The sequence below is a fragment of the Marmota monax genome, unplaced genomic scaffold (assembly GCF_021218885.2).
Source record: "Marmota monax isolate L192 unplaced genomic scaffold, Marmota_monax_Labrador192_F-V1.1 WCK01_AAM20220418_F8-fsc00048, whole genome shotgun sequence".
NCBI classification, from domain to species: Eukaryota; Metazoa; Chordata; class Mammalia; order Rodentia; family Sciuridae; genus Marmota; species Marmota monax.
In genome coordinates this window covers 422113-449502 of record NW_026694895.1, presented here as the reverse complement: position 1 = coordinate 449502, position 27390 = coordinate 422113, and the positions used below count along the sequence as shown (strand labels likewise).

The following is a 27390-nucleotide window of genomic DNA, read 5'->3' as shown; positions in this document are numbered from 1 at the left end:
GTTGTCCCTAATCCGACCGAGACTCTTGGAAGCTGTCCCGCCACTTGTCATTACACCCCGGCAATGCACATCTCCTGTTATACATCAGCCTCAATTTGTGTTAATAATCAAGGAAAACAGTATTTTGAGGCCATCCTAACTAACACCCGTGGAGAATGGGGGACCACTTATAATTATATTCCTTTTCTTGGTGACCGGGGAGGGGAAGGCATCACGACTCGGTTAACGGAGGCGGGATGTGAGGGCGTCGTGGGTAAACCCTCCTGCTGGCCCATGCAGGCCCCCATCGGAGTCTCTGATGGAGGGGGACCCACTGATGCTATCAAACACCTTCAGGTGATTAAGCTTTTAAAGCCGGAGATCCCTAAGCCTACATACCACCCCTTGATATTGCCCAAATCCCAGTTTCCTGATTTAGATGCCAATATATTAGATATCCTAGAAACTACCTTTTCTTTACTTAACAGTTCCAACCCTACCCTTGCTGGTGATTGCTGGCTCTGCATGATGGCAGGTGCAGTCATGCCATTGGCGGTTCCCATCAATTATACCATTGATGATGACAACACATGTCAATCTGGGCTACCCTTTAAGGTGCAGCCTCTAGGTGGTTTTATGTCATGCCTTCTGGGCATGATGCAAAATAATACCTATGATGTTGATGTTGGAATCTCTTCCTTTGGAAACTGCTCATTAGTAAAGAATTACTCCTCACCTACTCCGCCCATTTGTCCCCCTAATGGTACAGTCTTTATGTGTGGTGGAAATTTAGCTTTTCCCAGGCTCCCAGCAAATTGGACTGGTGGTTGCGTTCTGGCATTATTGCTTCCTGATATCACGATTATCTCAGGAGATGAACCCCTACCCATTCCTAGCCTAGACATCTTAGTTAGAAGACACAAGAGAGCTGTGCTGGCCTTACCACTCCTTGTTGGCCTTGGAATAACTGCTGCTGTGGGTACAGGCACGGCGGGATTGGGTACGGCTATACATTCTTACCGCCGCCTATCTCAACAGCTTATAGATGATGTGCAAACCCTGTCGGGAACCATTAAAGACCTACAAGACCAGATAGACTCCCTAGCAGAAGTAGTTCTTCAGAACAGGCGGGGTTTAGACTTGCTTACTGCCAATCAAGGGGGAATTTGTTTAGCCCTTGGGGAGAGGTGCTGTTTTTATGCTAACAAATCTGGCATAGTTCGCACAAAAATTAAACAACTCCAAGAAGACCTAGAAAAAAGGAGGAGGGAATTATTTGAGAACCCTCTCTGGACTGGACTTAATGGATTTTTGCCTTATCTTCTTCCCTTATTGGGGCCATTGTTAGGCCTCCTTCTAGTAGTGGCAATAGGACCCTGCATTGTAAATAAGATAGTACAATTCATTAAGGATCAAATTAATATCTTAGCCTCTAAGCCGATACAGGTTCACTATCAACGCTTGAAGATGGATGATCGCCTCTCTGAGATATACTTCAGACCGATCCGAAGATGAGTGTCCTCCTTAAAAGAAGAACTCCTGCCATATCTTTTCTCTATGCATACCTCTCCCTCTTGCCTTCCTGTACTAGGATCTTTGCTGTCTAATCTCTCTGTCCAATCACATCTGCCATTCGGTGGTGAAGGTCGTGGGTCCTGTAGGTGAAGACGGTTAAGCGTTTACTGCAATAATGTCTTGATAGGTCATAACACCTTGAGCTGATCTTGTAGTACCCAGTGACGGGCAACTTTCACGCTTGCTGTGCGACCTAAGACAGGGAATCGGGGCCTTCCCAGAGACGGTAAGCATCGCAAGGGCTGTGAACGACCTAAGACAGGGGCTACTTGATTCCCACTGGCATACAAAAAACAAAAGAGGGGGACTTGTTGGCAGCAGGTCCACCTTGGCCCCTGGAGCCCTACCTCCACTAGTTTGTTCTGCATGCCAGTGTGGCCAGCTCACAAGGCCATGGCGAACTTGCGGTTTTTCTGTTCCTGCTTGTCCGTCTGAGACATATGTATCCCACGGGAATGCCTTGACCTTTTCTGGTCTGATGGACTTCTTGTTAAGGGAGGTTTCGGTACCTGACAATAATAGATGTTGAAACTAAATTTCTCCCCCCTCCCTCCTGCTTTTGGGTAGTTTTCCACTTCTGCTGCTTGGGGTATAAAAAAGGTATGTTAACAATAAAGATTATTGACTCCTGGATGAAGAACCTTGGTGTCCTGTGTGTCTTTTAACCTCGCCGTCCCTCGCCGGACTCGGCTCCCTTGGCCGGACGCGGCAATGTATGTTATGTTATTTTGTATATAGTAATGGGGATGGATCCCAGGGAGGGCCTTGAGCATGCTAAGCAAGTGCTCTACCACTGAGTTACATCCCCAGCCCTGTAAGTCAATTTTAAAACAACTGAATGTCCCTCTGTTGCTAAATGCTGCCATAATGTTTTTATTTAGGTTCATGTTTTAGTTGATACTTTTAATATATTCCATAAACAGACAATATTTACATTTTAAGTCATTTTTTATTAATTGGGATCCAATTAGAAAACTCCTTCCCCTCTCTCCTCCCCTCACCCCTGCATGAGCACTCACTCATATCTATCTATCTATCTATCTATCTATCTATCTATATCTCAAAGGAGCCTTGATCTCTGTTAAAAGACTGGGAAGGAATGTTGTGAGGGACAAGGACCTAGAATAAACAGAGGACCTGGGCCAGCAGCAAGAGGTACCTTCTCTGAAGAGCTGTTTTCCAGGCAGCACCCTGATTCTAAAGGTTCTTTTATCTACTACCTAAAGCCCTCAAATCTATATCACCCTCCCTCCTCAACGCAGAGCACTCAATGCAGATGAAAGTCAATCAGGCACAGGTATTTGAAGGAAATTTCAGAGGACAGTTCCATATCCTTCAGTACCTGCAGTGCACAAATGCATGCAATAGCAATTAAAGGTCTAAACAAAAAGAGGAAAATTAATAGAAAGAGGGCTGATGAGCCCTACTGGAGTCAGTCAGGGCAAAAAGCCTATCCTCCAAGGTCTGAACTTTGATTTACTGTGGCAAAACTAATAACTCTATTAGCATAAGGTCATTCACAGTAGGAAGTAATCAGACCATCATAGGCCAGTGTGAGGATAGGTGCCCAAAATGATTTGATGATACAGGGACCAGGAAAGAAGAGGAGATCTAGGCATTGAAGAGAATAAAGGCACTCTCCTAATGACTCAGAACTCAGTGCTTCATCAACATCCCATGAAAGTGGCAGGAAGTTAACCTTAATAATCATGCTATAATGCATGTGTATATACAGATACATATATAGTTATACATATATATTTATGTTCATATTTTATATATATGCATATATGTATTTAATTTATTATATGTATTCATGATCAACTCTACATAATTCACTGTATTTTTAGCCATTCTTTATTAACTCTTTTGTTGTATGTATAAATTTTGAAACTAAAAGAAATCTTTCTGTATTATTAGTATAATCTTCGGTTTTAGTCAGCTTTTTCACTGCTATAACTAAAGAACCTGACCAGAACAACTGTAAAGAAGGAAAGCTTTATTTGAGGGCTCACGGTTTCAGAGGCCTCAATCCATAGATAGCTGGCTTTATTTCTCAAATCTCCAGGTGAAGCAGAACAATATGGCAGGAGGATTTGTCAAAGATATGTGGCTCACTGGGTGATCAGGACGCAGAGAGAGAGTTTACCACTTGCCAGATACAAATATATATCTCAAAGCCACACCCCAACTTCTACCTCCTCCAGCCATACCCTACCACTTCAGTTACTACTCAGTTAATTCCTATCAGAGGATTACTTCACTGTGAGTTAAGACTCTAACAACCCACTCATTTCTCCTCTGAACCTTCTTGCATTGTCTCACACATGATCTTTTGGGGAACACCTCATATCAAATCAAAACACCTTTTATTGACCTAAGGACTGCAAATTATCCCATGGCAGAGAAAGCCTTTAAAAAATTACCAAAAGAGGGACAATTTCTGTTTGAGTGTCCTCTTATAATAGCATAGTGTATGAAGAATGAAGGACTGGGTATAATACTCATTACTTTAAAGGCACTTGTTGTATATTTACTGAATAAGTGAATGAATGAATGATTACTAAGAACCATAGACTGTACTAATGAATCAATAACTCTTTGGTTTAAAGTGAATAACTATAGAAACCTATTCAGGCATTCTTTATGTTATGATTAGAAAAATATCATCTTATAAGAACTTTCAAACAGTTATACAGACTTTAGAATTAGAGTTATGTCACTTTAGAGACAACTTCCTGCCAGATAAGAACAACTAAGTAAAGGTAAAAAGAACTGTGCGTCCAGGACTTTAGTTTCTGAATCAGCCTTAATACCATTGCTTTTAATTATTATCACTATCATCCCTACCTGCCTGTTATTCTCATGATATTTTTCTAATTACTTTCTACTGTACCATTCCACAGGGTTAACAATAATACCAAAACATATTATAATCATATTTATACTTATTTTTAAGAGCCAGGCATGTGCTAACTGCTTCACCTGCATTTTTACTTAATTTTTTCAATTTTATATAGATTAAAAAAACTAAGAAAGATAATTTCCTTTAAGGCCATACAATTAGCAAGTGCAGTACTGAACCCCAGCTCAGATCTGAGTGAGTGAAAAAGCCCATATGCTCAATAGCACCCTGAGCCATTTCCCACCTGCAATGGGCTCTCTCAGGTTGTGGCTTTCCCCATTTTCTACCCAGTTGTTATACTTTAGATGTTAGGTGTCCCCCAAAAGCTCATGTGTGAAAAAATGCAAGAAGATTTAGAGGAGAAATGATTAGGTTGTAAGAGCCTTAACCAATCCATGAATTAACCTCTGATGGGGATTAACTGAGTGGTAACTGAAGGAGGGTAGGGTGTGGCTGGATGAGGTGGGTATTGAAGGCGTGGCTTTAGGGTATATATTTTGTAACTGTGGAGTGGAATCTCGCTGTGCTTCCTAATCATCATGTGAGCTGATTCCCTCTGACACAGTCTTCCTCCACCATGTTCTACCTCACCTGGAGCCCTAGAGAATGGAGCTGGTTGTCTGTGGACTGAGACCTCTGAAACTATGGGCTCTCAACTTTTCCTCCTCTAAAATTGTTCTTGTTAGGTCTTTTAGTCACAGCTGCAAAAAAGCTGACTAAAACACCAGTTTATAATTTTATTTATTTCTCTTTGATGTTGGATCTTCTTCATCTTTATTCTGCTAACTGGATCCCCTTAGATCAACTCCAAGATCTCCATTTTCCACATTTCTTGGCTCCATTCCAATGAGGTTATTAATGTGCTATTTAGTTATAGTAATGAGGCCAGTATATGACTGAATAAAGATGTGTCTTTGAACTGTTCTCTTTCTTCAGTGAAACATCATTTTAGATATTTCAAAACTAGCCTGTACTCTTATTAGAGGGAATTCTTATCTTCCACTCCTCACATAGCTGGGAACTTGCCCTCTCCTAAAAGTTTCACAGTCAGTGCCCCTCATTTTGGCAAATTTGGAAAAGTGACTGAACATATGCAGTTCAACTTAGTCTCTCTTTAAAACATCATCTGTCTTTGGGAAGCAATATTACCTTCCCTACCTTACAGTAAGCAGCCTGTCCCCTTCCAGGGAGATATGAGTAATATCTCCCTGAACCCAGATGGGTGGGGTTGCTTAAATGGTGGAAGTATTAGGAATGTCAGGTAGCCACAGGTGCCAGTCATAGCCTTTAATACGCAAAGCCATAGCCTTTAATCCTCAAAGCCATAGCCTTTAATCAAATTCAGCCCTCTGGGCTCTTGATTTCACCCTCTGAATCCTTTTTTATTAATGGTAGTATAGGCCTATGACTACATAGTTTTACAGTCTACTTCCTCCCAGTATAATTCTGGTCCCACTAGCCTCCCTTCATATTGCATTCTCTCTCTGTTCTTTTCTTGAGAACCCAATAGGCCTTCTGTGGATTTTATGGGAATTGAATTCACTATATTAGACAAAAGCCACACCCACAATCTTTTTGAGATTATCCTTTCACTCTTGGCCTCTGTTGGGGGAGCTGAGGAACATCACCCTTAAACTTCCTGGAGACTGTCTAGTTTGAAAAGACCCAGGAAAACCACCCTTAATCTCCTAGAAGGATCTTTTATGTAACTGAATACTCTGACATTTGATCTTTTTGAGGATATGGTAAAGGACTGTATGTTCACATATTCAATCTTTTATCTATGACATCCTGTTGGCAATAATTTCTTCCCTCTTGGGTCTTTTCCCATCTGAATAGACTGAGGATATCACAAAGCATTAAGTCCAGATCCTTTTTGTTTAATAATTCTTCTCTCAATTTCTCTCTCTCCTTTTAACTTTCAGCAGCAGAAAGAAGCCAGGTGGCACCTTCACCCTTGCAAATCTTCTTTTATCACTTGAGAAGTTCACTACTTATACATTTTTTTCCATCCAGCTTCAAAGTGTAATTTTCCCAAGCTTTCTGTCACTTTATAAACTATTATAGGATTACTGTAATCGTAATAAACTATTATTAGGATTACTAATCCTGCTTCATCCAGCTTCCAATAAAATGGTCATCACTTCTTCCTGAGCCTTCACCAGTCGTATGTTTAACACCTATGTTGCTACTAATCACCTATTCAAGGTAATCTAGTCTTTCTCTATCAACCTCAAAATGATATCTTTAAAATTATTCCAGCTTTTTTCTACTTTGCAATTTTAAAACCACTTTCACATTTTAAGGTATTATGGCAACATTTCACTTCCAGATACCAAAAGCTATATTAGGTTTTTTTTTTTTTTTGAAGTTTCTATTGTACAAAAATTATGACTAAATTGTGATTTTAAAACAATAATCATTTATTAGCTCAGATTTTGTAAATCATAGGTCCAGCATAGAATTGGTAGGCTCTCTGCTCATGGTATCTATCACAAGACTGAAATCATGAGTTTTGTCAAAACCAAGTTCTCATTTAGGGAAAAATTTGCTTCCAACACCATTCTTGGTTTTGCTAGAATTAAGTTTCTCTAGTCATAAGACTATGTTATAGCTTCCCATTTCTTTGCTGTCTGATCCAGGGACATTTTCAGCTCTGAGAGGCCACTCACACCCCTTGCCATATGACTCCCTCAATCTTTTAGCCATCAGGTCCCTGTGCTTCAAATCTCTGATTGCCCTCCCTATAACCAGCCAGAGAAAACTCTCTACTTTAAAGGGCTTATGTGATTGGGTCAGGCCCATTCTGATAATTTCCCTATTATATGGTCATCTGTGCCATATAATCTAATTGTGGGAATAAAATTCACAGTATTTACAGTTCTGGTGATTATGCAGGGCATGTGTAGAGACAGGGGAAGAGAATTCCAGGGCCTATCTTAGAAGACTGCTTGTTAAAATGTTAGTAATTGGACTCCTAAAATCCCAAAAATGCTAAAAAAGCAGTTTGAAATATGATATTTTAAAAAATTTATTACATCCCCACCTTTTTGACCCTACTCTTAATTTTTCATATCAGTATACTATTAAATTAAAAAATACTACAGAAGAGATTTTATGATTCCTTTGATAACTGCCCTCATCTGAACCCACAAATTCTCACACTGGAAGAACTGCTTTGCTCTGAATTGAGAAGACACTGAATTCCCTTCTGGGCATAGAGCTCCTGGAGTCTTCAGAGAAGCAGTACTTTCCTCCAGCCTGCATTCCTCTTGGATAGCCTGTGCCCTTATTGTAGACTGCCTCTCCTCTTCCCAATTATCTGCAGGATGCATGGAATTCAGACTGATTGCCAGATCCCCTGAAGATGTATGGGAACACTCAGTGTCAAGATTCCACTGAAGCTGGGTACTTTGGGTACTCCTGGTATGATTCTACAAGAGGCTGACAATTTACAAAATGACAGATCCCTCCCTAGAAACATTTCTAAGTTAATGTTCAAGGTCACAGGCCCAGTGGAGGAATCCTGCCTTCCCTGAAAATTGTTCCCCACCCCTTGATTGTACAAAGTGGTGGTTTGCAGTGCTAGACTAAGAGCTGGATACACTTTGCAAAGAATTCTGAAATGCTAGACCAGGAAAGAAATACGACTCTTTTTCACAAGATCCTTGTTAAAATCCCATTCAGGAGCTATGCTGGAACTACCATTGCCTTGGGTTCTAGATGAGGCATCATGCAGCAACAAACTCTCCTGAAACTCTATGATGAAGAACAATTTTTATGCTATTCAGACCACCCAAAGAGCTACATCTAGTGAAAAGGTGGTGCAGGGACCAATATTATATATCAGACATTTTAAGGTCCACTAGCACAGGAATTTTGTTGTTTATAATAGTTCTCAGGGATCATTTATGAAAAGGCATTGTCTTCTGATTTTATCAGGACAATAATTTTAAAAGTAGACAGATAAGATGCTTATGAAAAATTACCAATATCATCTAACAACTTATGAATCAAAATTTTTCTTGAATCTTCAGATGAAACTGAAAACTGTGAATATTATATCCCATTTAGAGTTTTTAAACCCAGAGAAAAAAGTAATCTAAGGAGCTGGGCACCTACCAGGGTAAACTTTAACACTGAATACAAACTAAAATATTTTTACATTAAATGAGCCCTAAAAGACCAATTACTGGGAAGAAGAATTAAAAGAAAAATCCTGTCTTGTTTGGAAATCCTAAGGTGGGGTTTTACATATGGCATAGTTTCTCTATCTCCTTTGCTGCTTCCTTATGAGTACAAAAGGACAGGTAGGAGAACCAGTGGGGGTGGGAGGGTTGGAGAAAAGAAAAGAAAAGCAAGCTAACAAAGCAACATATCTAAAGTTAGAGGGAATTCCTGCTGGGATTATCTGCCAAGCTGCTGTTAAATGCTAAAGAACCCAAAATTTCCTCCAACATATAAAAGTGTTCGAACAAAGAAAAATCTAAGTTTGTAGTTAGTGTATATAAAGATAGCCAGCTCTTTTCATCAGGATGTCTGTGTTAACATGGAAATCTCCTTTTCTACCTCAAATATATAGAAATTCTGGACAAAATATATCATAACACACACACACACACACACACACACACAACACACTCCCCAGTACTAAAAATAAAGATGGAACTCAAAGTCAGAGGAAGGAGAGGGAATTGAAGACAAAGGACGCTTAAAGAAAAGTAGGACCTAATAAAGATCTAAATGGCTGGTGGCTATCCTTTGACAATTGTGGGACCTCTACAGAGAGAAGCCAGAGGCAAGCCAAATGCAAAGAACAGATGGCATATAAGGCACAACCAGATACAAAACAGGGACTAGCTAAATCATGATCCTTCCACAGGAGAATGACAAGGGGACAGAGGACCAAAGGGGTCAAGTACAGAATTCTAAGCTGGTGTCATGCACAAGTTCTGTTGGATTCACACGTGGTTTACAGCACAGTGTCTGTCCCAAGCCTAAAAGTCAATATAGAAACTGGTCCTGAACCAGTCGGCAAAAGGCATATGGCCTCTAGCACAGGCAAACATAAAAGGGATAATCTTAAACTTCTGTAAAACTATAGATGACACTGTAAACAAAATTAAAAGGCAGCTGGGTGTGGTGGCATATGCCAGTAATCCCAATGACTCAGGAAGCTGAAGTAGGAGAATTGAAAGATTGAGGCCAGCCTCATCAACTGAGTGAGGCCCTAAGCAACTTATTTTTGAGACCCTATCTCAAAGGGCTGGGTTTGTGGCTCAGTGGTTAAGCACCCCTAGTATAAAAAAAAAAATTAAAAGGCAGATGACCAATGGAAGAAAGTATCTGTAATTCATATAACTGATAAGAAATTAATATCCAGAACTTATAAAATACTTTTATTGATTAATATAGAAAATAAATAAAAACATGAAATTTACGGAGAAAAAACTGACTAATAAGCATGAAACGATTTTCAATTTTATAAGTAATCATGAAAATACAAATTAAAATTTTAATAAGGTATATTTCACATTTATCAGACTGGTAGAATTCAAAAATCAAGGTTGTATTTTTTTTTTTTAGTATCATGAATTGAGCTCAGAGGCACTCGACCACTAAGCCACATCCCCAGTGCTATTTTGTATTTTATTTAGAGACAGGGTCTCACAGAGTTGCTCAACGCCTTGCTTTTGCTGAAGCTGGCTTTGAACCTGCAATCCTTTTGCCTCAGCCTCCAAAACCCTTGAGATTACAGGCCTGTGCCACCACACCTGCGTAGTAGTAATAGCTTATAAAGTCAAAAAACTTATAAAATTAAAAATATACAAATCCTACAACATAGCAATTTACCTTTTAGGTCTATCTTAGAGAAGGCCCTGAACACAGTTACTCATAGAATTGAAAGAGGTGGCTGCTATAGCACAGCAGCTAAAAACCAAAATTTTGCCAATTTAAATGTTAGCCACAAGGAGAATGGATAAATGGTAGTCTGTGCTACTGTGGAATGCCAAACAGCAACTAAAAGAATAAACTAAGAATATGCATTAATATGGGTATATCTCAAAACAAGGATAAAAAATAGTACATGTTGCAGAATGATATGGCATGATAGTGTTCATGAAAAATTTAAAATCACAAGCTCTATGTCAAAGTATATTAAAGTCAATATATGGCCTGGAAAGATAGAAATAAAATTAATGATTGTGATTACCTCTGGGGAGATAAAGAAGAGAAATGGTACTAAGTAAGACTTAAAAAAAAAAAAGGACTTCAGCTTTATCTGAAATATCCAACTTAATTTAGATTTTTAAAAAATATTTGAAGTGAAATGAAAAATATTAAAATTTTCAATGCTAGGATGCTAATGCATTTATTTTGTCAGTCTCTGTACTTTAAAAATTTTATAAATATAAAAATATTTTAAAAAGAAAGTTAATAAAATAAACCATATGATTTGGTCCTATGAAATTTCTAAGGGTTTGAAAACAAACTTGGCTTATAGCTATACTCCATACCAATAAGAAAAACATTTTAACAGGACATTTCTTATAATATCCCTCATTATAAAGTGAAAGACAATAAAGCAATGGCCTGCATACCCCTTAGTAAAATATAACCAGGGGCTAAAAAATGCATTCTAGGTATGAAAACTTTTCAACATTTCTTTATGCTCAGAGGTATAGGTTCATTTTCCATTCTAAAATATGCAGTAGATATTTAAGCTTAATCTACACACATGAATAATGATACTGAAATTCTCTTCAGTCTTCATCCTTTCAGGTATAAGTACCTTCTTCTTTTAAGGTGTACTTGGATTAGCCCTTTCATCACCTTAGCCATTGTAATTGTTTTATTATTCCTTCCATTACTCCATTCAGTACAAGTGTGTGTTGTATGTGTGTGTGCACACATTCTCTCTCATCTTTCAAAATGCATTTCTTTTACTTCCAGCAATCTTATTTAGATACTGCAGAGAAGATAGTTAGCAATGTCCCTTCATCCTCTCTTACGTATCCATGACAACTATTCAACTCAAATCTAGTTTTTAACAATTAAATGCCCTTATTCACATTCTCAATACGAAGTTAACATTTGTATTTTCTTTATCTTTGTAAATGCCCAGAGAATGGAACTGTATCTAAATCTCCTTATATGACATTTAAGATGAAACTAAATGTACACTAATGCTTAGAAACATCATTTGTGGCATGCTAATTCATAGAGAGGAAATGCCAAGAGAGGGATCCAGATAGAAGACAAAACTACATGGACACATTTATACAGTATAAAATACTGTATATGTTAGGTAGCTTTTCATTGCTGTGACAAACACCTGAGAAAAACAACTTAGAGAAAGAAGGGTTTATGTTGGTTAATGGTTTCAGAGGTTTCAGTCCATGGTCAGCCAACTCCATTGCTCTGGGACTGAAGTAAGACAGAATATCATGGCAGAAGGTCATGGTAGAAGAAAGCTGCTCAAGTCATGGCAGCTGGAAAGCTGGGGAGCACAGAGGGCAGAGACAATACATAGTTCCCAAAGACATGCCCCAGTGACCTACTTCCTCCCACCATGCCCCACTTGCCTAGAGTTTCAACCACCCTCCAAGAGTCTATTCAGTTATAACAGATTAATCAATCCACTGACAAGGTCAGAGCCTTCTTGAGCCAGTCATTTCCCAAAAGTCACACCTTTGAACATTGTTGCACTGGGGACCAAGTCTTCAACACATAAGTCTTTTGGGGACAATTTGTGTCTAAACCATAACGCTGCGCTTTCATGATAATAAATAATCAGTAAGTTGCCCCAGAGGATATATAATTCATTTATTTGAAACATGATCAATTTTATGAGTTCCTATGGTACACACAATTATTTCTTTTAAACATCAACTCTGATAAAATCACCACACTCGATTCCATAGTAGTGGAAATTGAATTCACTTTTTAATTAAAAACACAACAACTGTGAAATACATTTTCTTAGCAACTTTGTCAAATGACAATATAACCTTTATATGTGTGGTTTTCCGTGATGCTGCTTCTACACTCAATTTGCTGATATAAAAGCATAAAATAAAGAAAAATAATAACTATAGTATAAAATGCAGAAAAACTGTCTTATTGCCCCCAAATCCATAGTTCTTTTATCTACCACATATTCTACTTTGCAGGAAAAACATTTAGATAAGGACTTTACAGAGTTCATTAGTCACATAGCCCAAGGTGTAAAAAACAAAACAAAACAAAACAAAAAAACAGAAAGTTTGCCGACCAGTAACTATGAATTAATTAGTTACTCTTAGCACTATAATCAGATTTTCAGAAGAAAGCATTTTTTTACATTATGCAGATAAAATCAATGCAGGTGAACTTTTTGAGTACTGATATGTGCTATTATTGGTGGAAACACACAGGTGTAGAGATTTCATTGTGTTGATCACAAATTAATTGCCTTTTTCTGCATTATTTCCACAGAGTCAGCAAACCCATAAAATTGATTAATAAATCTGATAAAATTTTTTTAAATTTATTTTTTGGTTGTAACTGGACACAATATCTTTATTTTATTGATTTATGTTTATGTGGTACTGAGAATTGAACCGAGGGCTTCCCACGTGCTAGGCGAGCACTCTACCAATGAGCCACAATCCCAGCCCCAAATCTGATAAAATTTTAACAAAAATATCTTCACTGAAACAGTATAATTTTTGTTGTGAAAACAAACACAAATACCTAAATGAATATATCATTCAAATACACACACACATACACACATATATATGTGTGTGTATATATATATATATATATATATATATATATATATATATATTTAAAAATTCAAACATAAAATATGATCTATCTTCCATATCTTCCCTTCAAAGTTAATAAGTTTCTTGGTAATTTTAAGATTGCTAAACAAATGTTCACTCAAAAGAAGAATGATTCTTGGCATTCAATGAATTATACCGTCCCTCATACAATATATTTCACCAACTACCGTTTAACAATTTTTTGCCACATAGCCATCAACCAAAATGCTACCTAAGCACCCTGCAAACTTTGCCATGAACCTCCTTAATTCAAGACTTGGCAGTAGTCACAAACTTCATCTTTTTTGTTTTTTCCTACAGCATCTCTTATAATCACAGGTATCTATACTCATGAAGGTCAACAAAGTGGGTTCTCTTCCATTCCCACAAATCTTTGATGCTCAAATAAACTAAAGCAAAACTCAACTAAACTCTAAAATGTTCTCAGAATTGTCTTTCAGAATTCCATTTCCAACATCAAGATTAATTAAAGCTCAATCAGGCAATTAAATATTCATTTTCCCTTTTATAGAAGATTTTGCCCTGATAGAAGATTTTATACCTTTTTCTTCTTCTCTTTTCTTTTCAACAATTCCTTCTTCTTCCATAGTTTCTCTTTCTCCTCTTCCTTTTCTCTTCTTCTGGAAGAAATTTCAATTTCCAGTCTTGCCAACTCTTCCTGGTGAGCTCGCCATTGGAAAACCTGAAATAGATAGAAACATTCAATTTCAATAACTATATGTACTAAGGTGAATTAACATAAGGTTAGTTTCTATATCAAGCAGAAGTCAAATCCTGTCCAAATACATATTTAAATTCTGTGTGCATATGAGTGTATCCATGTGTGTTCAAGATGCGTGCATGTTAGTGTTAAAAAGAAACAACCAAACTCAAATCACCTCCTTCACAGATTCTTGATCTGGGTTTATAGAGTGAAGTATTAAAGGGTGTAATTTAACTCTAAAGGAACTGTGAGTTCCAAAAAGTAGTATGTAAAAATATGCTGTGCTTTGGTATGTGTGCTTTTCTGGAAACTAGGCCAAACAGCTCTCAAAAATTCTAGAAGGTTCTGGGACCCTAAAAAGTTTAAGAACCCACTGATAAATTTCAGTTTCCTTATTTTATAATTATGAAAAACAAGTCTGAAATAAGGTGAAAAAAAAATAGACATTAAAAAGAACTTCCTAAGTACTAATACATGCTATTAATAGACGTATATTTGATATGGCTTTTTTGGTAGGGTTTTTGATAATATGTAAATATGTATCACATTATAAAATACTTATAGTTTTTAATCCCCAAAGACAATCAACTGGACAAGTACACAACAAAGTATCCATAGGAATATTCATGGCAAAGGTGCTTAAAATAGAAAATTTGGCCAGATACCATGGCACATGCCTATAATCCCAGCAGCTTGGGAGGCTGAGGCAGAAAGATCCCAAGTTGAAATCCAGCCTCAGCAATTTAGTGAGGACCTAAATAACCTAGAGACTCTGTCTCAGAATAAAAAGGGCTGGGGATGTGACTCGGTGGTAAAGTGTACCTGAGTTCACTCCCTGGTACCAAAAACCAAAAAACAACATAAAAAAATTGGCAAGACTCTAAATGTTGGGATAGAGGAGGTAGCTTTCCTGGTTACTCTGCAGCATGAAACCAAGAAAGCAAACAGACAGCTTCTCAGCAAGGTAGATGGAAAAAAAAAGGGGGGGCAGGGGCTTTATTGAAACTCAAACTAGACATTCAACACAGATCAGGAACTCAGGAGGTCAGATATAACAAAATATTGAAGAAATTCTCAGCCATGCAGCCGCTGCCACAACCAGGCTAGAAGCACCAGGCAGAGCAGTCCCTATGCAAGCAAAGTGGAGAATTAAGGGAATTAATGAAACCTACCATTTTAGGAGGCCTGAGGTATGTCTGGGTACAGATTATTTAGAAATCAAGGACATTGCCTTGCTGTATGAAATTAAAAGGTGTGCTGCTCAATATCCTTTTGTGGGAAAGAAGCCACCATCTCTCCAGGTAGTATGTGGAGGACATAGGAATGAACCATTTTGCAGTCACAGCAAGGGGACTGGCAGCTGAGGAAGTTGATTCCTGGAAAACCTGAGTTTGGTCCAAAATACCAGCCCAATAAACATATGCTACACAACATAGAGTGTGCTTAAGTGACCAAGAGAATATCAAAGATGGAGAGAGGTTTACACAGGGTACAACTGGCAGTGAAAATGCACCCAGCTATATCCCTCCCCCTCCAATCTGGCTGCTTGCAGGACTAGCCAGGGATTTGGAAGGGCAGGGGCAGGAGAGATTGAGTTTGGAGACTGAACCCCAAGAATAGGATGTGAGGTCCACAGGTGACATAAGGGAATAAGAATTGGCTCCTCTACCACACAAGTGGAACCCAAGAGAGATCTCTGAGGTATAGTCTTCCAGTGTGGATCAGCAATTACTGGGCCCTAGGGGTGTGCTGCTTTAAAATCTCCAGACTAATTGGCATTCAGCAAAGAACCCTGAGCCTATCTAAGCCTAAACCTGCCTCCAGGAATTCTGTTTACAGGATTACTTCTCTTACTCTAGCAATCTGGAGGGTGGAGCATCATATTCCAGATGACCCACTTAAAACTGCTTACAAGAGAAGCTGAGAACCTGTTGAACTCAAATGGAAAAAGTTCTTTAACTTTTCATCCAGATCTTTTTCTATTTCTTTTTGCTTTTTTCTTTTCTTTTTTCCATTTAATTATGACCTTAATGGGATGTGGACATTTTTACATACTCATATTTTTTTTTCTCATTTCTAGCATTTTGGAGCCAGTTTTTTTTTTCTTTTCATGGATCAGATTTTTGAGGACTAGGATGTTTGATTAGTATATTTTAGTTTTGTTTTGTATTCTTTTATCTTTATTTTTTTTTATTTTTTAGTTGTAGATGAACACAATACCTTTATTTTATTTATTTTTAGGTGGTGCTGAGGATCGAACCCAGTGCCTCACACATGCTAGGCAAGCACTTTGCTACTGAGCCACAACCTCAGCCCCTTTATTTTTAATTTTTTTAAATTTTTACTTTATATAAATATTTTTTTCTTACATGTTTCTTTTGATTCTCTTTCTATCTTTTCTTCTGTTAACAGTCAATCTCTATTGCTCTCTCCTTCACTCTTACTTTAATTTTTTACTTCTATTTTCTCTCCTCCTCCTTCATAATCATCATGTCCTATTATCATTTCTGTTCTCTCCCTGTTTACCATTTGAAATTGTAAATCCATTTGTGAACTTGCTGTTTTTATTGTAGGCAATAACTGATCATATAATTTCTGTTTACTGTGATAATTAACATTATAGACTTCATAGTGGGAATTATTTGGTTTAATGCTGCATATTGTTTTCATTGGTTGTTGTAATTACTTGTCTCCTCCTAAACAGTGAGGTACTAGAAACCTTCAGGGACATTATAAGCACACAGGGTGGAAACTCTACTGCCACAGATCCACACTGTTAAATAGACACACAAACAACATGAAAAAGCAAGGGAACAAATCACTCCAAACAAACTAAGACAGTTCAATAACAGAGTTCTTTGACACCACAGTGGGATAAATGTCAGAGGATTTTAAAATGTGTATAGTTAAACTGATCTGTGAAGTAAAGGATGGCATAAGAAGTGAAATCAGAGAGAAAATACGGAAGTGAAAGATCATTTCAATAAAGCAATAGAGATTCTGAAAAAAAGCAGAAATCTTCAAAATGAAGGAATCAGTAAATCAAGTTAAAATTTAATAGAAAGCATCACCAACAGGCTAAACCACTTGAAAGGCAAACCTTCAGGCAATGAAGATAAAATATAATCTTAAAAATAAAGTTGACCAGATAGAGAAGATGGTAAGAAACTATAAACAGAACTTCTAAGAAGTATGAGATAACCTGAAAAGTCCAAATTTAAAATTTATTGGGATAAATGAAGATTCAGAGATATAAAGAAAAGGAATATACAACCTTTTCAATGAAATAATATTAGAAAATTTCCCACAACTAAAGAATGAAATGGAAAAATCAAACAGAAGAGGCTTACAGGACTCCAAATATACAAAATTACAACAGAACCCACACCAAGGATATTATTATGAGTATACCTAACATACAGAATAAGGATAGAATTTTAAAGGCTGCCAGAGAAAAATGACAGATAAAATTTAGAGGGAAACCAATCTGGATCTCAGCTGATCTCTCAACTCAGACCCTCAAAACTAGGAGGTCTTGGAATAATATATATCAAACTCTGAAAGAAAATGGATGCCAGCCAAGAAAATGGATGACAGCAAAATTAAGCTTCAGAACTGATGACAAAAGAAAAACCTTCCATGTTAAATAAAAGTTAAAAGAATTCAAAATTGGACAGCCTGTACTACAAAACATACCCAATAAGATATTTCATAAAGAAGACATGAAAAATAAAAGTGAAAACCAGCCAAGGGAGGAAATACACTAACAACATAGTGAATCAATGGAGAAAATATTTCAAATTAAAAACCAGAAATACATCAAAATGACAAGGAATAAAATCATATCTCAAAAATAACATTGAATGCATGGCCTAAACTCATCAATCAAAAGAAACAGACTGGCAGAATGTATTAAAAAACAAGACTCAACAATGTGCTGTCTCCAAGAGACTCACCTCATAGGCAAAGGCATCCACATACTGAAGGTGAAAGGATGGGAAAAAAAGATAACACTCACATTGATCTCTTAAACAAACAGGGGTTTCCATTCTCATTCAAATAAAGTAGACTTCAAGCCAAAGTTAATCAGAAGGGACAAAGAAGGATATTTCATACGCTTTAAATCAACAAAACGTAATAATCATAAATATTTATGCCCAAACAATGGAGCACCTACATAATCTAACAAACCCTTTTCAATTTTAAAAGCATACAGACCACAGCACAATAATACTGGGTGACTTTAACAAACCTCTTTCATCACTGGATAGATCCTCCAAACAAAATCTAAATAAAGAAGTTATAGAACTAAAAAATACATAATAATTTAGACTTAACAGATACATATAGAATATTTCATCATCGATGACTAAATACAATTTCTTCTCAGCACATGGATCCTACTCTAATTTAGACCATACATTATCCTACCAAGCAACTCTTTCCAAATACAAAAAAAAAAAAAAAAATAGAGATAATACCTTGCATCCTATCAGATCATAAAGGAATGAGATTAGAAATCAATAATAAAATTAAAAATAGAAACTATTCTTATACCTGAAGACTAAATAATATGCTATTGAATGACCAATGAATGAAATAAAAAAATACCTAGAGATAAATGAGAATAGCAACACAACATATCAAAATCTCTGGGACACAATGAAGGCCATGCTAAGAGGAAAGTTCATTACATTGAGTTCATTCATTATAAGAATAGAAGTCAACAATAAATAACCTAGCATTACATCTTAAAGCCTTTGAAAAAGAAAAAACCAACACCCAAATCAGTAGAAAACAGAAAATAGTTAAAATTAGACCTGAAATCAATGAAATTAAAACAAAAGAAACAATCCCAAAACATGACAAAACAAAAAGTTGGTTCTTTGAAAAAAAATCAATAAAATTGTTAAACCCTTAGCCAAGCTAACAAAGAGAAAGAGAAAGAAAACTCAAGTTACCAAAATTCATGATGAAAAAGAAAATATCACAATGGACACTAATGAAGTACAGATGATAATCCAGTATCTATTTTGAAAATTTATACTCTCATAAAACAGAAAAACTTGAAAACATTGAAAAATTTCTAGAGACATATGATCTACTTAAATTGAATCAGGAGGACATAGAAAATTTAAATAGATCAATTTCAAGCATAGAAATTGAAGATGCCATCAAAAGCCTACAAACAAAGGAAAGCCCAGGACCAGACCAATTCACAGCTGAGTTCTACTAAACCTTCAAAGAAGAAATAACACCAATCCTCTTTACGTTATTCCATGAAATAAAAAAGGAGGGAAATTTTCCAAACTGATTCTATGAAGCTAGTGTCTGGTTTTTGTATCTGATACCAAAAAAAGATGCATCAAAGAAAGAAAACTTCAGACCAATATTTCTGATGAGTATAAATGCTAAAATTCTTAATAAAATAGTGGCAAATCACATAAAAAATTATTATTTTTTTAATTTTTATTGTTGGTTGTTCAAAAGATTACATAGTTCTTGATATATCATATTTCACACTTTGATTCAAGTGGGTTATGAACTCCCATTTTTACCCCATATACAGATTGCAGAATCACATCGGTTACACATCCACTGATTTACATATTGCCATACTAGTGTCTGTTGTATTCTGCTGCCTTTCCTACCCTCTACTATCCCCCCTCCCCTCCCCTCCCCTCCCATCTTCTCTCTCTACCCCATCTACTGTAATTCATTTCTCCCCCTTGTATTTTTTCCCTTTCCCCTCACTTCCTCTTATATGTAATTTTGTATAACCCTGAGGGTCTCCTTCCATTTCCATGCAATTTCCCTTCTCTCTCCCTTTCCCTCCCACCTCTCATCCCTGTTTAATGTTAATCTTCTTCTCATGCTCTTCCTCCCTACTCTGATCTTAGTTACTCTCCTTATATCAAAGAAGACATTTGGCATTTGTTTTTTAAGGATTGGCTAGCTTCATTTAGCATAATATGCTCTAATGCCATCTATTTCCCTGCAAATTCTATGATTTTGTCATTTTTTAATGCAGAGTAATACTCCATTGTGTATAAATGCCACATTTTTTTTTATCCATTCGTCTATTGAAGGGCATCTTGGTTGGTTCCACAGTCTTGCTATTGTGAATTGTGCTGCTATGAACATTGATGTAGCAGTGTCCCTGTAGTATGCTCTTTTTAGGTCTTTAGGGTATAGACTGAGAAGGGGAATAGCTGGGTCAAATAGTGGTTCCATTCCCAGCTTTCCCAGAAATCTCCATACTGCTTTCCAAATTGGCGCACCAATTTGCAGTCCCACCAGCAATGTACAAGTGTACCCTTTTCCCCACATCCTCGCCAGCACTTGTTGTTGTTTGACTTCATAATGGCTGCCAATCTTACTGGAGTGAGATGGTATCTTAGGGTGGTTTTGATTTGCATTTCTCTGACTGCTAGAGATGGTGAGCATTTTTTCACGTACTTGTTGATTGATTGCATGTCCTCCTCTGAGAAGTGTCTGTTCAGGTCCTTGGCCCATTTGTTGATTGGGTTGTTTGTTTTCTTATTGTTTAATTTTTTGAGTTCTTTGTATACTCTGGATATTAGGGCTCTATCTGAAGTGTGAGGAGTAAGATTTGTTCCCAGGAGTAGGCTCCCTATTTACCTCTCTTATTGTTTCTTTTGCTGAGAAAAAACTTTTTAGTTTGAGTAAGTCCCATTTGTTGATTCTAGTTATTAACTCTTGTGCTATGGGTGTCCTATGGAGGAATTTGGAGCCCGACCCCACAGTATGTAGATCGTAGCCAACTTTTTCTTCTATCAGACGGCGTGTCTCTGATTTGATATCAAGCTCCTTGATCCATTTTGAATTCACTTTTGTGCATGGCGAGAGAAAGGGATTCAGTTTCATTTTGTTGCATATGGATTTCCAGTTTTCCCAACACCATTTGTTGAAGATGCTATCCTTCCTCCATTGCATGCTTTTAGCCCCTTTATCAAATATAAGATAGTTGTAATATTGTGGATTGGTTTCTGTGTCCTCTATTCTGTACCATTGGTCCACCCGCCTGTTTTGGTACCAGTACCATGCTGTTTTTGTTACTATTGCTCTGTAGTATAGTTTGAAGTCTGGTATCGCTATACCGCCTGATTCACACTTCCTGCTTAGCATTGTTTTTGCTATTCTGGGTCTTTTATTTTTCCATATGAATTTCATGATTGCTTTCTCTATTTCTACAAGAAATGCCGTTGGGATTTTGATTGGCATTGCATTAAACCTATAGAGAACTTTTGGTAATATCGCCATTTTGATGATGTTAGTTCTGCCTATCCATGAACAGGGTATATTTTTCCATCTTCTAAGATCTTCTTCTATTTCTCTCTTTAGGGTTCTGTAGTTTTCATTGTATAAGTCTTTCACCTCTTTTGTTAGGTTGATTCCCAAGTATTTTATTTTTTTTGAAGATATTGTGAATGGAGTGGTTGTCCTCATTTCCATTTCAGAGGATTTGTCGCTGATATACAGGAATGCCTTTGATTTATGTGTGTTGATTTTATATCCTGCCACTTTGCTGAATTCATTTATTAGCTCTAATAGTTTCTTTGTAGACCCTTTTGGGTCTGCTAGGTATAGAATCATGTCACCTGCAAATAGTGATAATTTAAGTTCTTTTTTTCCTATTTTTATACCTTTAATTTCTTTCGTCTGTCTAATTGCTCTAGCCAGTGTTTTGAGAACTATGTTGAACAGAAGTGGTGAGAGAGGGCATCCCTGTCTTGTTCCAGATTTTAGAGGGAATGCCTTCAGTTTTTCTCCATTCAGAATGATGCTAGCCTGAGGCTTAGCATAGATAGGTTTTACAATATTGAAGTATGTTCCTGTTATCTCTAGTTTTTCTAGAGTTTTGAACATAAAGGGATGCCGTACTTTGTTGAATGCTTTTTCTGCATCTATCGAGATGATCATGTGGTTCTTATCTTTAAGTCTATTGATGTGGTGAATAACATTTATTGATTTCCGTATATTGAACCAGCCTTGCATCCCAGGGATGAATCCTACTTGATCATGGTGCACAATTTTTTTGATATGTTTTTGTATCCGATTCGCCAGAATTTTATTGAGGATTTTTGCATCTATGTTCATTAGAGATATTGGTCTGTAGTTTTCTTTCTTTGAAGTGTCTTTGTCTGGTTTAGGAATCAGGGTGATGATGTCCTCGTAGAATGAATTTGGAAGTTCTCCCTCTTTTTCTATTTCCTGAAATAGCTTGAAAAGTATTGGAATTAGTTCTTCTTTAAAGGTTTTGTATAACTCTGCTGTACACCCATCCGGTCCTGGGCTTTTCTTAGTTGGTAGTCTTTTGATGGTTTCTTCTATTTCCTCGATTGATATTGGTCTGTTTAGGTTGTGTATATCCTCCTGACTCAATCTGGGCAGATCATATGACTTAAGAAATTTATCGATGCCTTCACTATCTTCTATTTTATTGGAGTATAAGGATTCAAAATAATTTCTAATTATCTTCTGTATTTCTGAAGTGTCTGTTGTGATTTTGCCTTTTTCATCCCATATGCTTGTAATTTGAGTTCTCTCTCTTCTTCTCTTCGTTAGCATGGCTAAGGGTCTGTCAATCTTATTTATTTTTTCAAAGAACCAACTTTTAGCTTTGTCAAAGTGATCTTTCATTGTCTGATTTTTCTGTCTAATGTCTTCCTTGAGACTCCAGATCATCGGAAGCATGTAAATCCTGAATTCTTTATCTGACATTCCATCTGCTGCAGCTATTACCTCTTCTAAAGTTGCATTGACCTGCATTGCTTGTGGTCCTTTCTTTCCTTGTCTTTTCATACTGCTCGTGTTTCTTTCTGCTTGGTGAAACTGTTGTGTTATTGAATTTTCCCCCTATATATTTTTATTGCTCTTGTATAGTTGCAAAGTCTCCCTTGCAGGGGTGGGCGGCGGCTGTGCTCCTCCTCCAATAGGGGTGATCTGTCTATCACGCCGGCAGGCCGCTGGGCCCCTTCTCCAGGTCGCGTGGTCTGCCTACCTTGCCGGCAACGGCTGGGCCCCTCCTCCAATAGGGGTGATCTGTCTACCATGCTGGCGGGCCGCTGGGCCTGTTCTCCAAGTTGCAGGTCTGCCTACCTTGCAGGCACGGGCGGCGGCTGTGCCCCTCCTCCAATTGGGGTGATCTTTCAATTAGGCCGGCAGGCCGCTGGGCCCCTTCTCCAGGTCGCGTGGTCTGCCTACCTTGCGGGCGGCAGCTGGGCCCTTACTCCAATTGGGGTGACGTGTCTACCACGCCACGGGCCACTGGGCCTGTTCTTCCGGTCGGTCATAGGTCTGCCGAAAAATAATTTTTTAAAAGACAGTGCACCATGATCAAGTGGGGTTCATCCCAGGGATATAATGTTGGTTCAAAATATGGAAATCAATAAATGTAATTTATCACATCAATAGATTTACAGATAAAAATAACAAGATTATCTCAATAGATGAAGAAAAAGCATTTGATAAAATTTGGCATCCATTCATGCTCAAAACGCTAGAAAAACTAGAGATAGTAGGAACATCTCCTGTTCTCTATACTAAACCCATGGCCAAAATCATTCTGAATGGAGAAAAATTGAAAGCATTCCCTCTAAAAACTGGAATGAGACAAGGATGCCCTCTTTCACCACTTCTATTCAACATAGTCCTAGAAATTCTAGCCAGAGCAATTAGAAGAAAGAAATTAAAGGGATATAAATAGGAAAAGAATTCAAATTATCCCTATTTGCCAATGACATAATGTTATATTTAGAAGATCCAAAAAACTCCATCAGAAAACTTCTAGAACTAATAAATGAATTCAGCAAAGTAGCAAGATATATAATGAACACCCATAAATCAATTGCATTTCTATATGTCAGAGATGAATTAACTGAAAGAGAAATTAGGAAAACTATACTATTGACAATAACCTCAAAAAACTGGGAATTAATCTAATAAAAGAGATGAAAGATCTCTATAATGAAAGCTATAGAACACTAAAGAAATAAATTGAAGAAGACCTTAGAAGATGGAAAGATCTCCCACGTTCTTAGGTAGGCAGATTAATATTGTCAAAATGGCCATACTACCAAAAGTACTATACAGATTTAAGGCAATTCCTATAAGGTTCAAATGATGTTCTTCATAGAAATAGAAAAAGCAGTCATGAAATTCGTTTGGAAAAAGAAGAGTCCCAGAATAGCCAAAGCAATCCTTAGTAAGAAGAGTGAAGTAGGAGGCATCACAATACCAGATATAAAACTATACTACATAGCAATAATAACAAGAGTAGCATGGTATTGACCCCAAAACAGAGTTGAAGACAAATGGTATAGAATAGAAGACACAGAGACAAACCCACATAAATACAGTTATCTCATACTAAACAAAGATGCCATAAACATAAATTGTTTATGTATGTTTATGTTTTTCAACAAATAGTGCTGGGATAACTAGAAATCCATATGTAATAAAATGAAAACAGACCCTATCTCTTACCTGCACAAAACTCAACTCAAAGTGGATAAAGGACCTACGCATTAGGCCAGAGACTGTGTGCCTAATAGAAGAAAAAGTAGGCCCAAATCTCTATCATGTCTGCTTAGAAACTGAATTCCTTAGCAAGACTCCTAAAGCACAAGAAGTAAAATCAAGGATCAATAAAAGGTATGGCATAAAACTAAAAACCTTCTTCACAGCAAAGGAAACAATCAAGAATGTGAAGAGAGAGCTTACAGAATGGGAGAACATCTTTACCATGTGTACCTCAGATATAGCACTAATCTCCAGGATATACAAAGAACTCAAAAACTTAGCACCAAAATAACAAATAACCTTATCAGTAACTGGGCAAAGGAACTGAATAGACACTTCACAGAACAAATACTAATGTTCAACAAATATATAAAAATTGTTCAACATCAGTGTGGGAGGCCATCCTCGCACTTGATTTGAGTTACCTTCCTGGCTGGGTTAGAGGCGCTTAGACACAGCTGTGTTAGAGCTTTCCTCACCCTTTCCCAGGTCCAAGGGCTTGTCCGAGCAGAGGTGTGCCTGGCCACTGCCCCGAAGACCCAATCGTCACCCATGACCTTGGGATGCTGCCCCCCTTAACCTTCATTGGATGGGATTTTCCCTGGAATTTTTTGTTCCCCAATAAAAGCCCACTCCCTGGCGTGTTCTCTCTCTCTCACTAGTCTCTTCTGTAAACCTCTCTACCGCATTAGGTGGCTGGAGGCGGGAGCTAGGAGAAGCTGTCCCGGAGCTGGTATTAAAGGTAATAAGAGTCTTGTCTCTTTAATTTAAAACTCCGAGCATTTACTCATGAATCAAACCTTCTTTCATGAAGCCAGCACTGGCCACATGGCAGACATCACCAGCAATTAGAGAAATGCAAATTAAAACTACACTGAGATTTCATCTTACTCCAGTCAGAATGGCAATTATCAAGAATACAAACAACAATAAATGTTGGCAAGGATTTTGGGGAAAAGGTATACATTGCTGGTGGGATTGCAAATTGGAGCAACCAATCTGGAAAGCAGTATGGAGATTCCTCAGAAAACTTGGAAGAAAAAAAAAAAACACCATTTTACCCAGTTATCCCACTCCTAGACATATACCAAAGGACTTAAAATCAGCATACTATAGTGATGCAGCCACATCAATGATCATAGCGGCTCAATTCTCAATAGCTAAGCTATGAAACTATCCTAAGTGCTCTTCAATAGATGAATATATAAAGAAAATGTGGTACATATACACAATAAACTATTATTTAGCCATAAAGAAGAATGAAATTATGGCATTTGCCAATAAATGGATGAAACTGGAGACTATCATGCTGAGTGAAATAAGCCAATCCTAAAAAGACAAAGGCCAAATGTTCTCTCTGATATGTAGATGATGACTCACAATAGGTGGGATAAAGGGAGGAGTGGAGGTTTACCAGATTGGACAGGGAGGAAAGGGGAGGAGGGACAGGAAATGGAAATGGGAAAGACAATGAATCAGACATAACTTTCCTGTGCTCATATATGAATACATGAGCAGTATAATCCTACATCATGTACAACCACAAGAATGGGAAGCTATACTCCATGTATATATATGGATATGTCAAAATACATTCTACTGTCATGTATAACTAAAAACAACAACAAAAGAACATGCTTCTTAGTAGCCAATAGGTCAAAGAAGAAATCAAAATGAAGCTGAGAAAATATTTTGTACTAAATGATAATGAAAACACTATATCATCAAAACTTGTGGGATATAGGAAAAACCTATATAGTTTCAGAATGATGCATACAACAAAGATTTATATTAAATTACAAATTGCCATTTCATGAAGGTAGGAGGAAATACAGTAAAATAAACCATAAGAAAGTAGATGTAGAGAAATGGTTAAAAAATTAATAAAATAAAAAATAATAAAGCTAAGTGCTTCTTGAAAACACTAATTAAATTGATCAACCTCTACCAAGTCTAATTAAGGAGAAGGTAGGGGAGAGAGAATACATATAACCACTATAAAATATATAAAAGGCATATCACTCTGACATATTGTCAAAATTCTATCAATAAATTATAATAATACATTTGAAAATTCAAAAGAAATTTCTTAGGGAAAAAAATGTACTTCCCAAAATTGAATCAAGAATAGTTAGATCTTAATATGACTATAATTGTTGAAGACACTAAATTCATACTTTAAAATAACCTCAAAAAGAAAAAAAAAAACAGTTAAGATGACTCTAGTACCAAATCTGCCATACATTCAAAATTCTAATATAATAAAAAATCTTCAAGAGAACAGAAAAAGGGGAACTAGTTCGCAATTCATCTTAGCATGTAGAATAGCCTTAATAACAAATCTGATGATGAAGAAAATTATGTACATGTTGCTTATGAACAAAGATGAGAAATTCTAATGTTAAGAACCTGAATTCAATAACATAAAATAGTTTGCTAAAACAGCTAATTCAAGACATCAGAGAAGAACAAACACAACCAGGGTTCAGGAGTCAAGAAGCCAGAGGGGAGGAAGCAAAGTGAAGTGAGCTGGACATTCTCTGCAACTTTTTCTCCTGAGCACATTTGCTAATAATTGTATAGAACATAGAAGCCAAGAAGAATGCTGTGTCCTAGAGTTGTAGGCATTATCTCAGAAATGAAGAGAAAAAGTTGGATGGTCAAAACTATAAGAAAGTGAGAGGGCAAGATCCCAACACAAAGGGAAATGCAGAAAACTGAGTCTGACATTCTGCTGGGCCTTTGCATTTGAGGCATTTACACCTCCCTAAGCTATATGGGAACACGATTTGTTCATTTCATCCCAGGGTCACATTATCTTTTACTCCATTTTCAATTATGAAAGATGC

General features: G+C 37.1%; 1 protein-coding gene across 2 annotated transcripts in view; it reads right to left on the bottom strand.

Annotated features, from left to right (window-relative positions):
* The window catches only part of Ccdc148 (coiled-coil domain containing 148), a 356434-nt gene that overhangs the window by 85250 nt on the left and 243794 nt on the right, over positions 1–27390 (bottom strand). For both annotated transcript variants that reach the window (XM_046426939.2, XM_058573466.1), the window contains exon 10: positions 13835–13975. In XM_046426939.2, coding sequence (XP_046282895.2) covers positions 13835–13975 — 141 coding nt within the window. The remainder of the gene's footprint in view (positions 1–13834; positions 13976–27390) is intronic.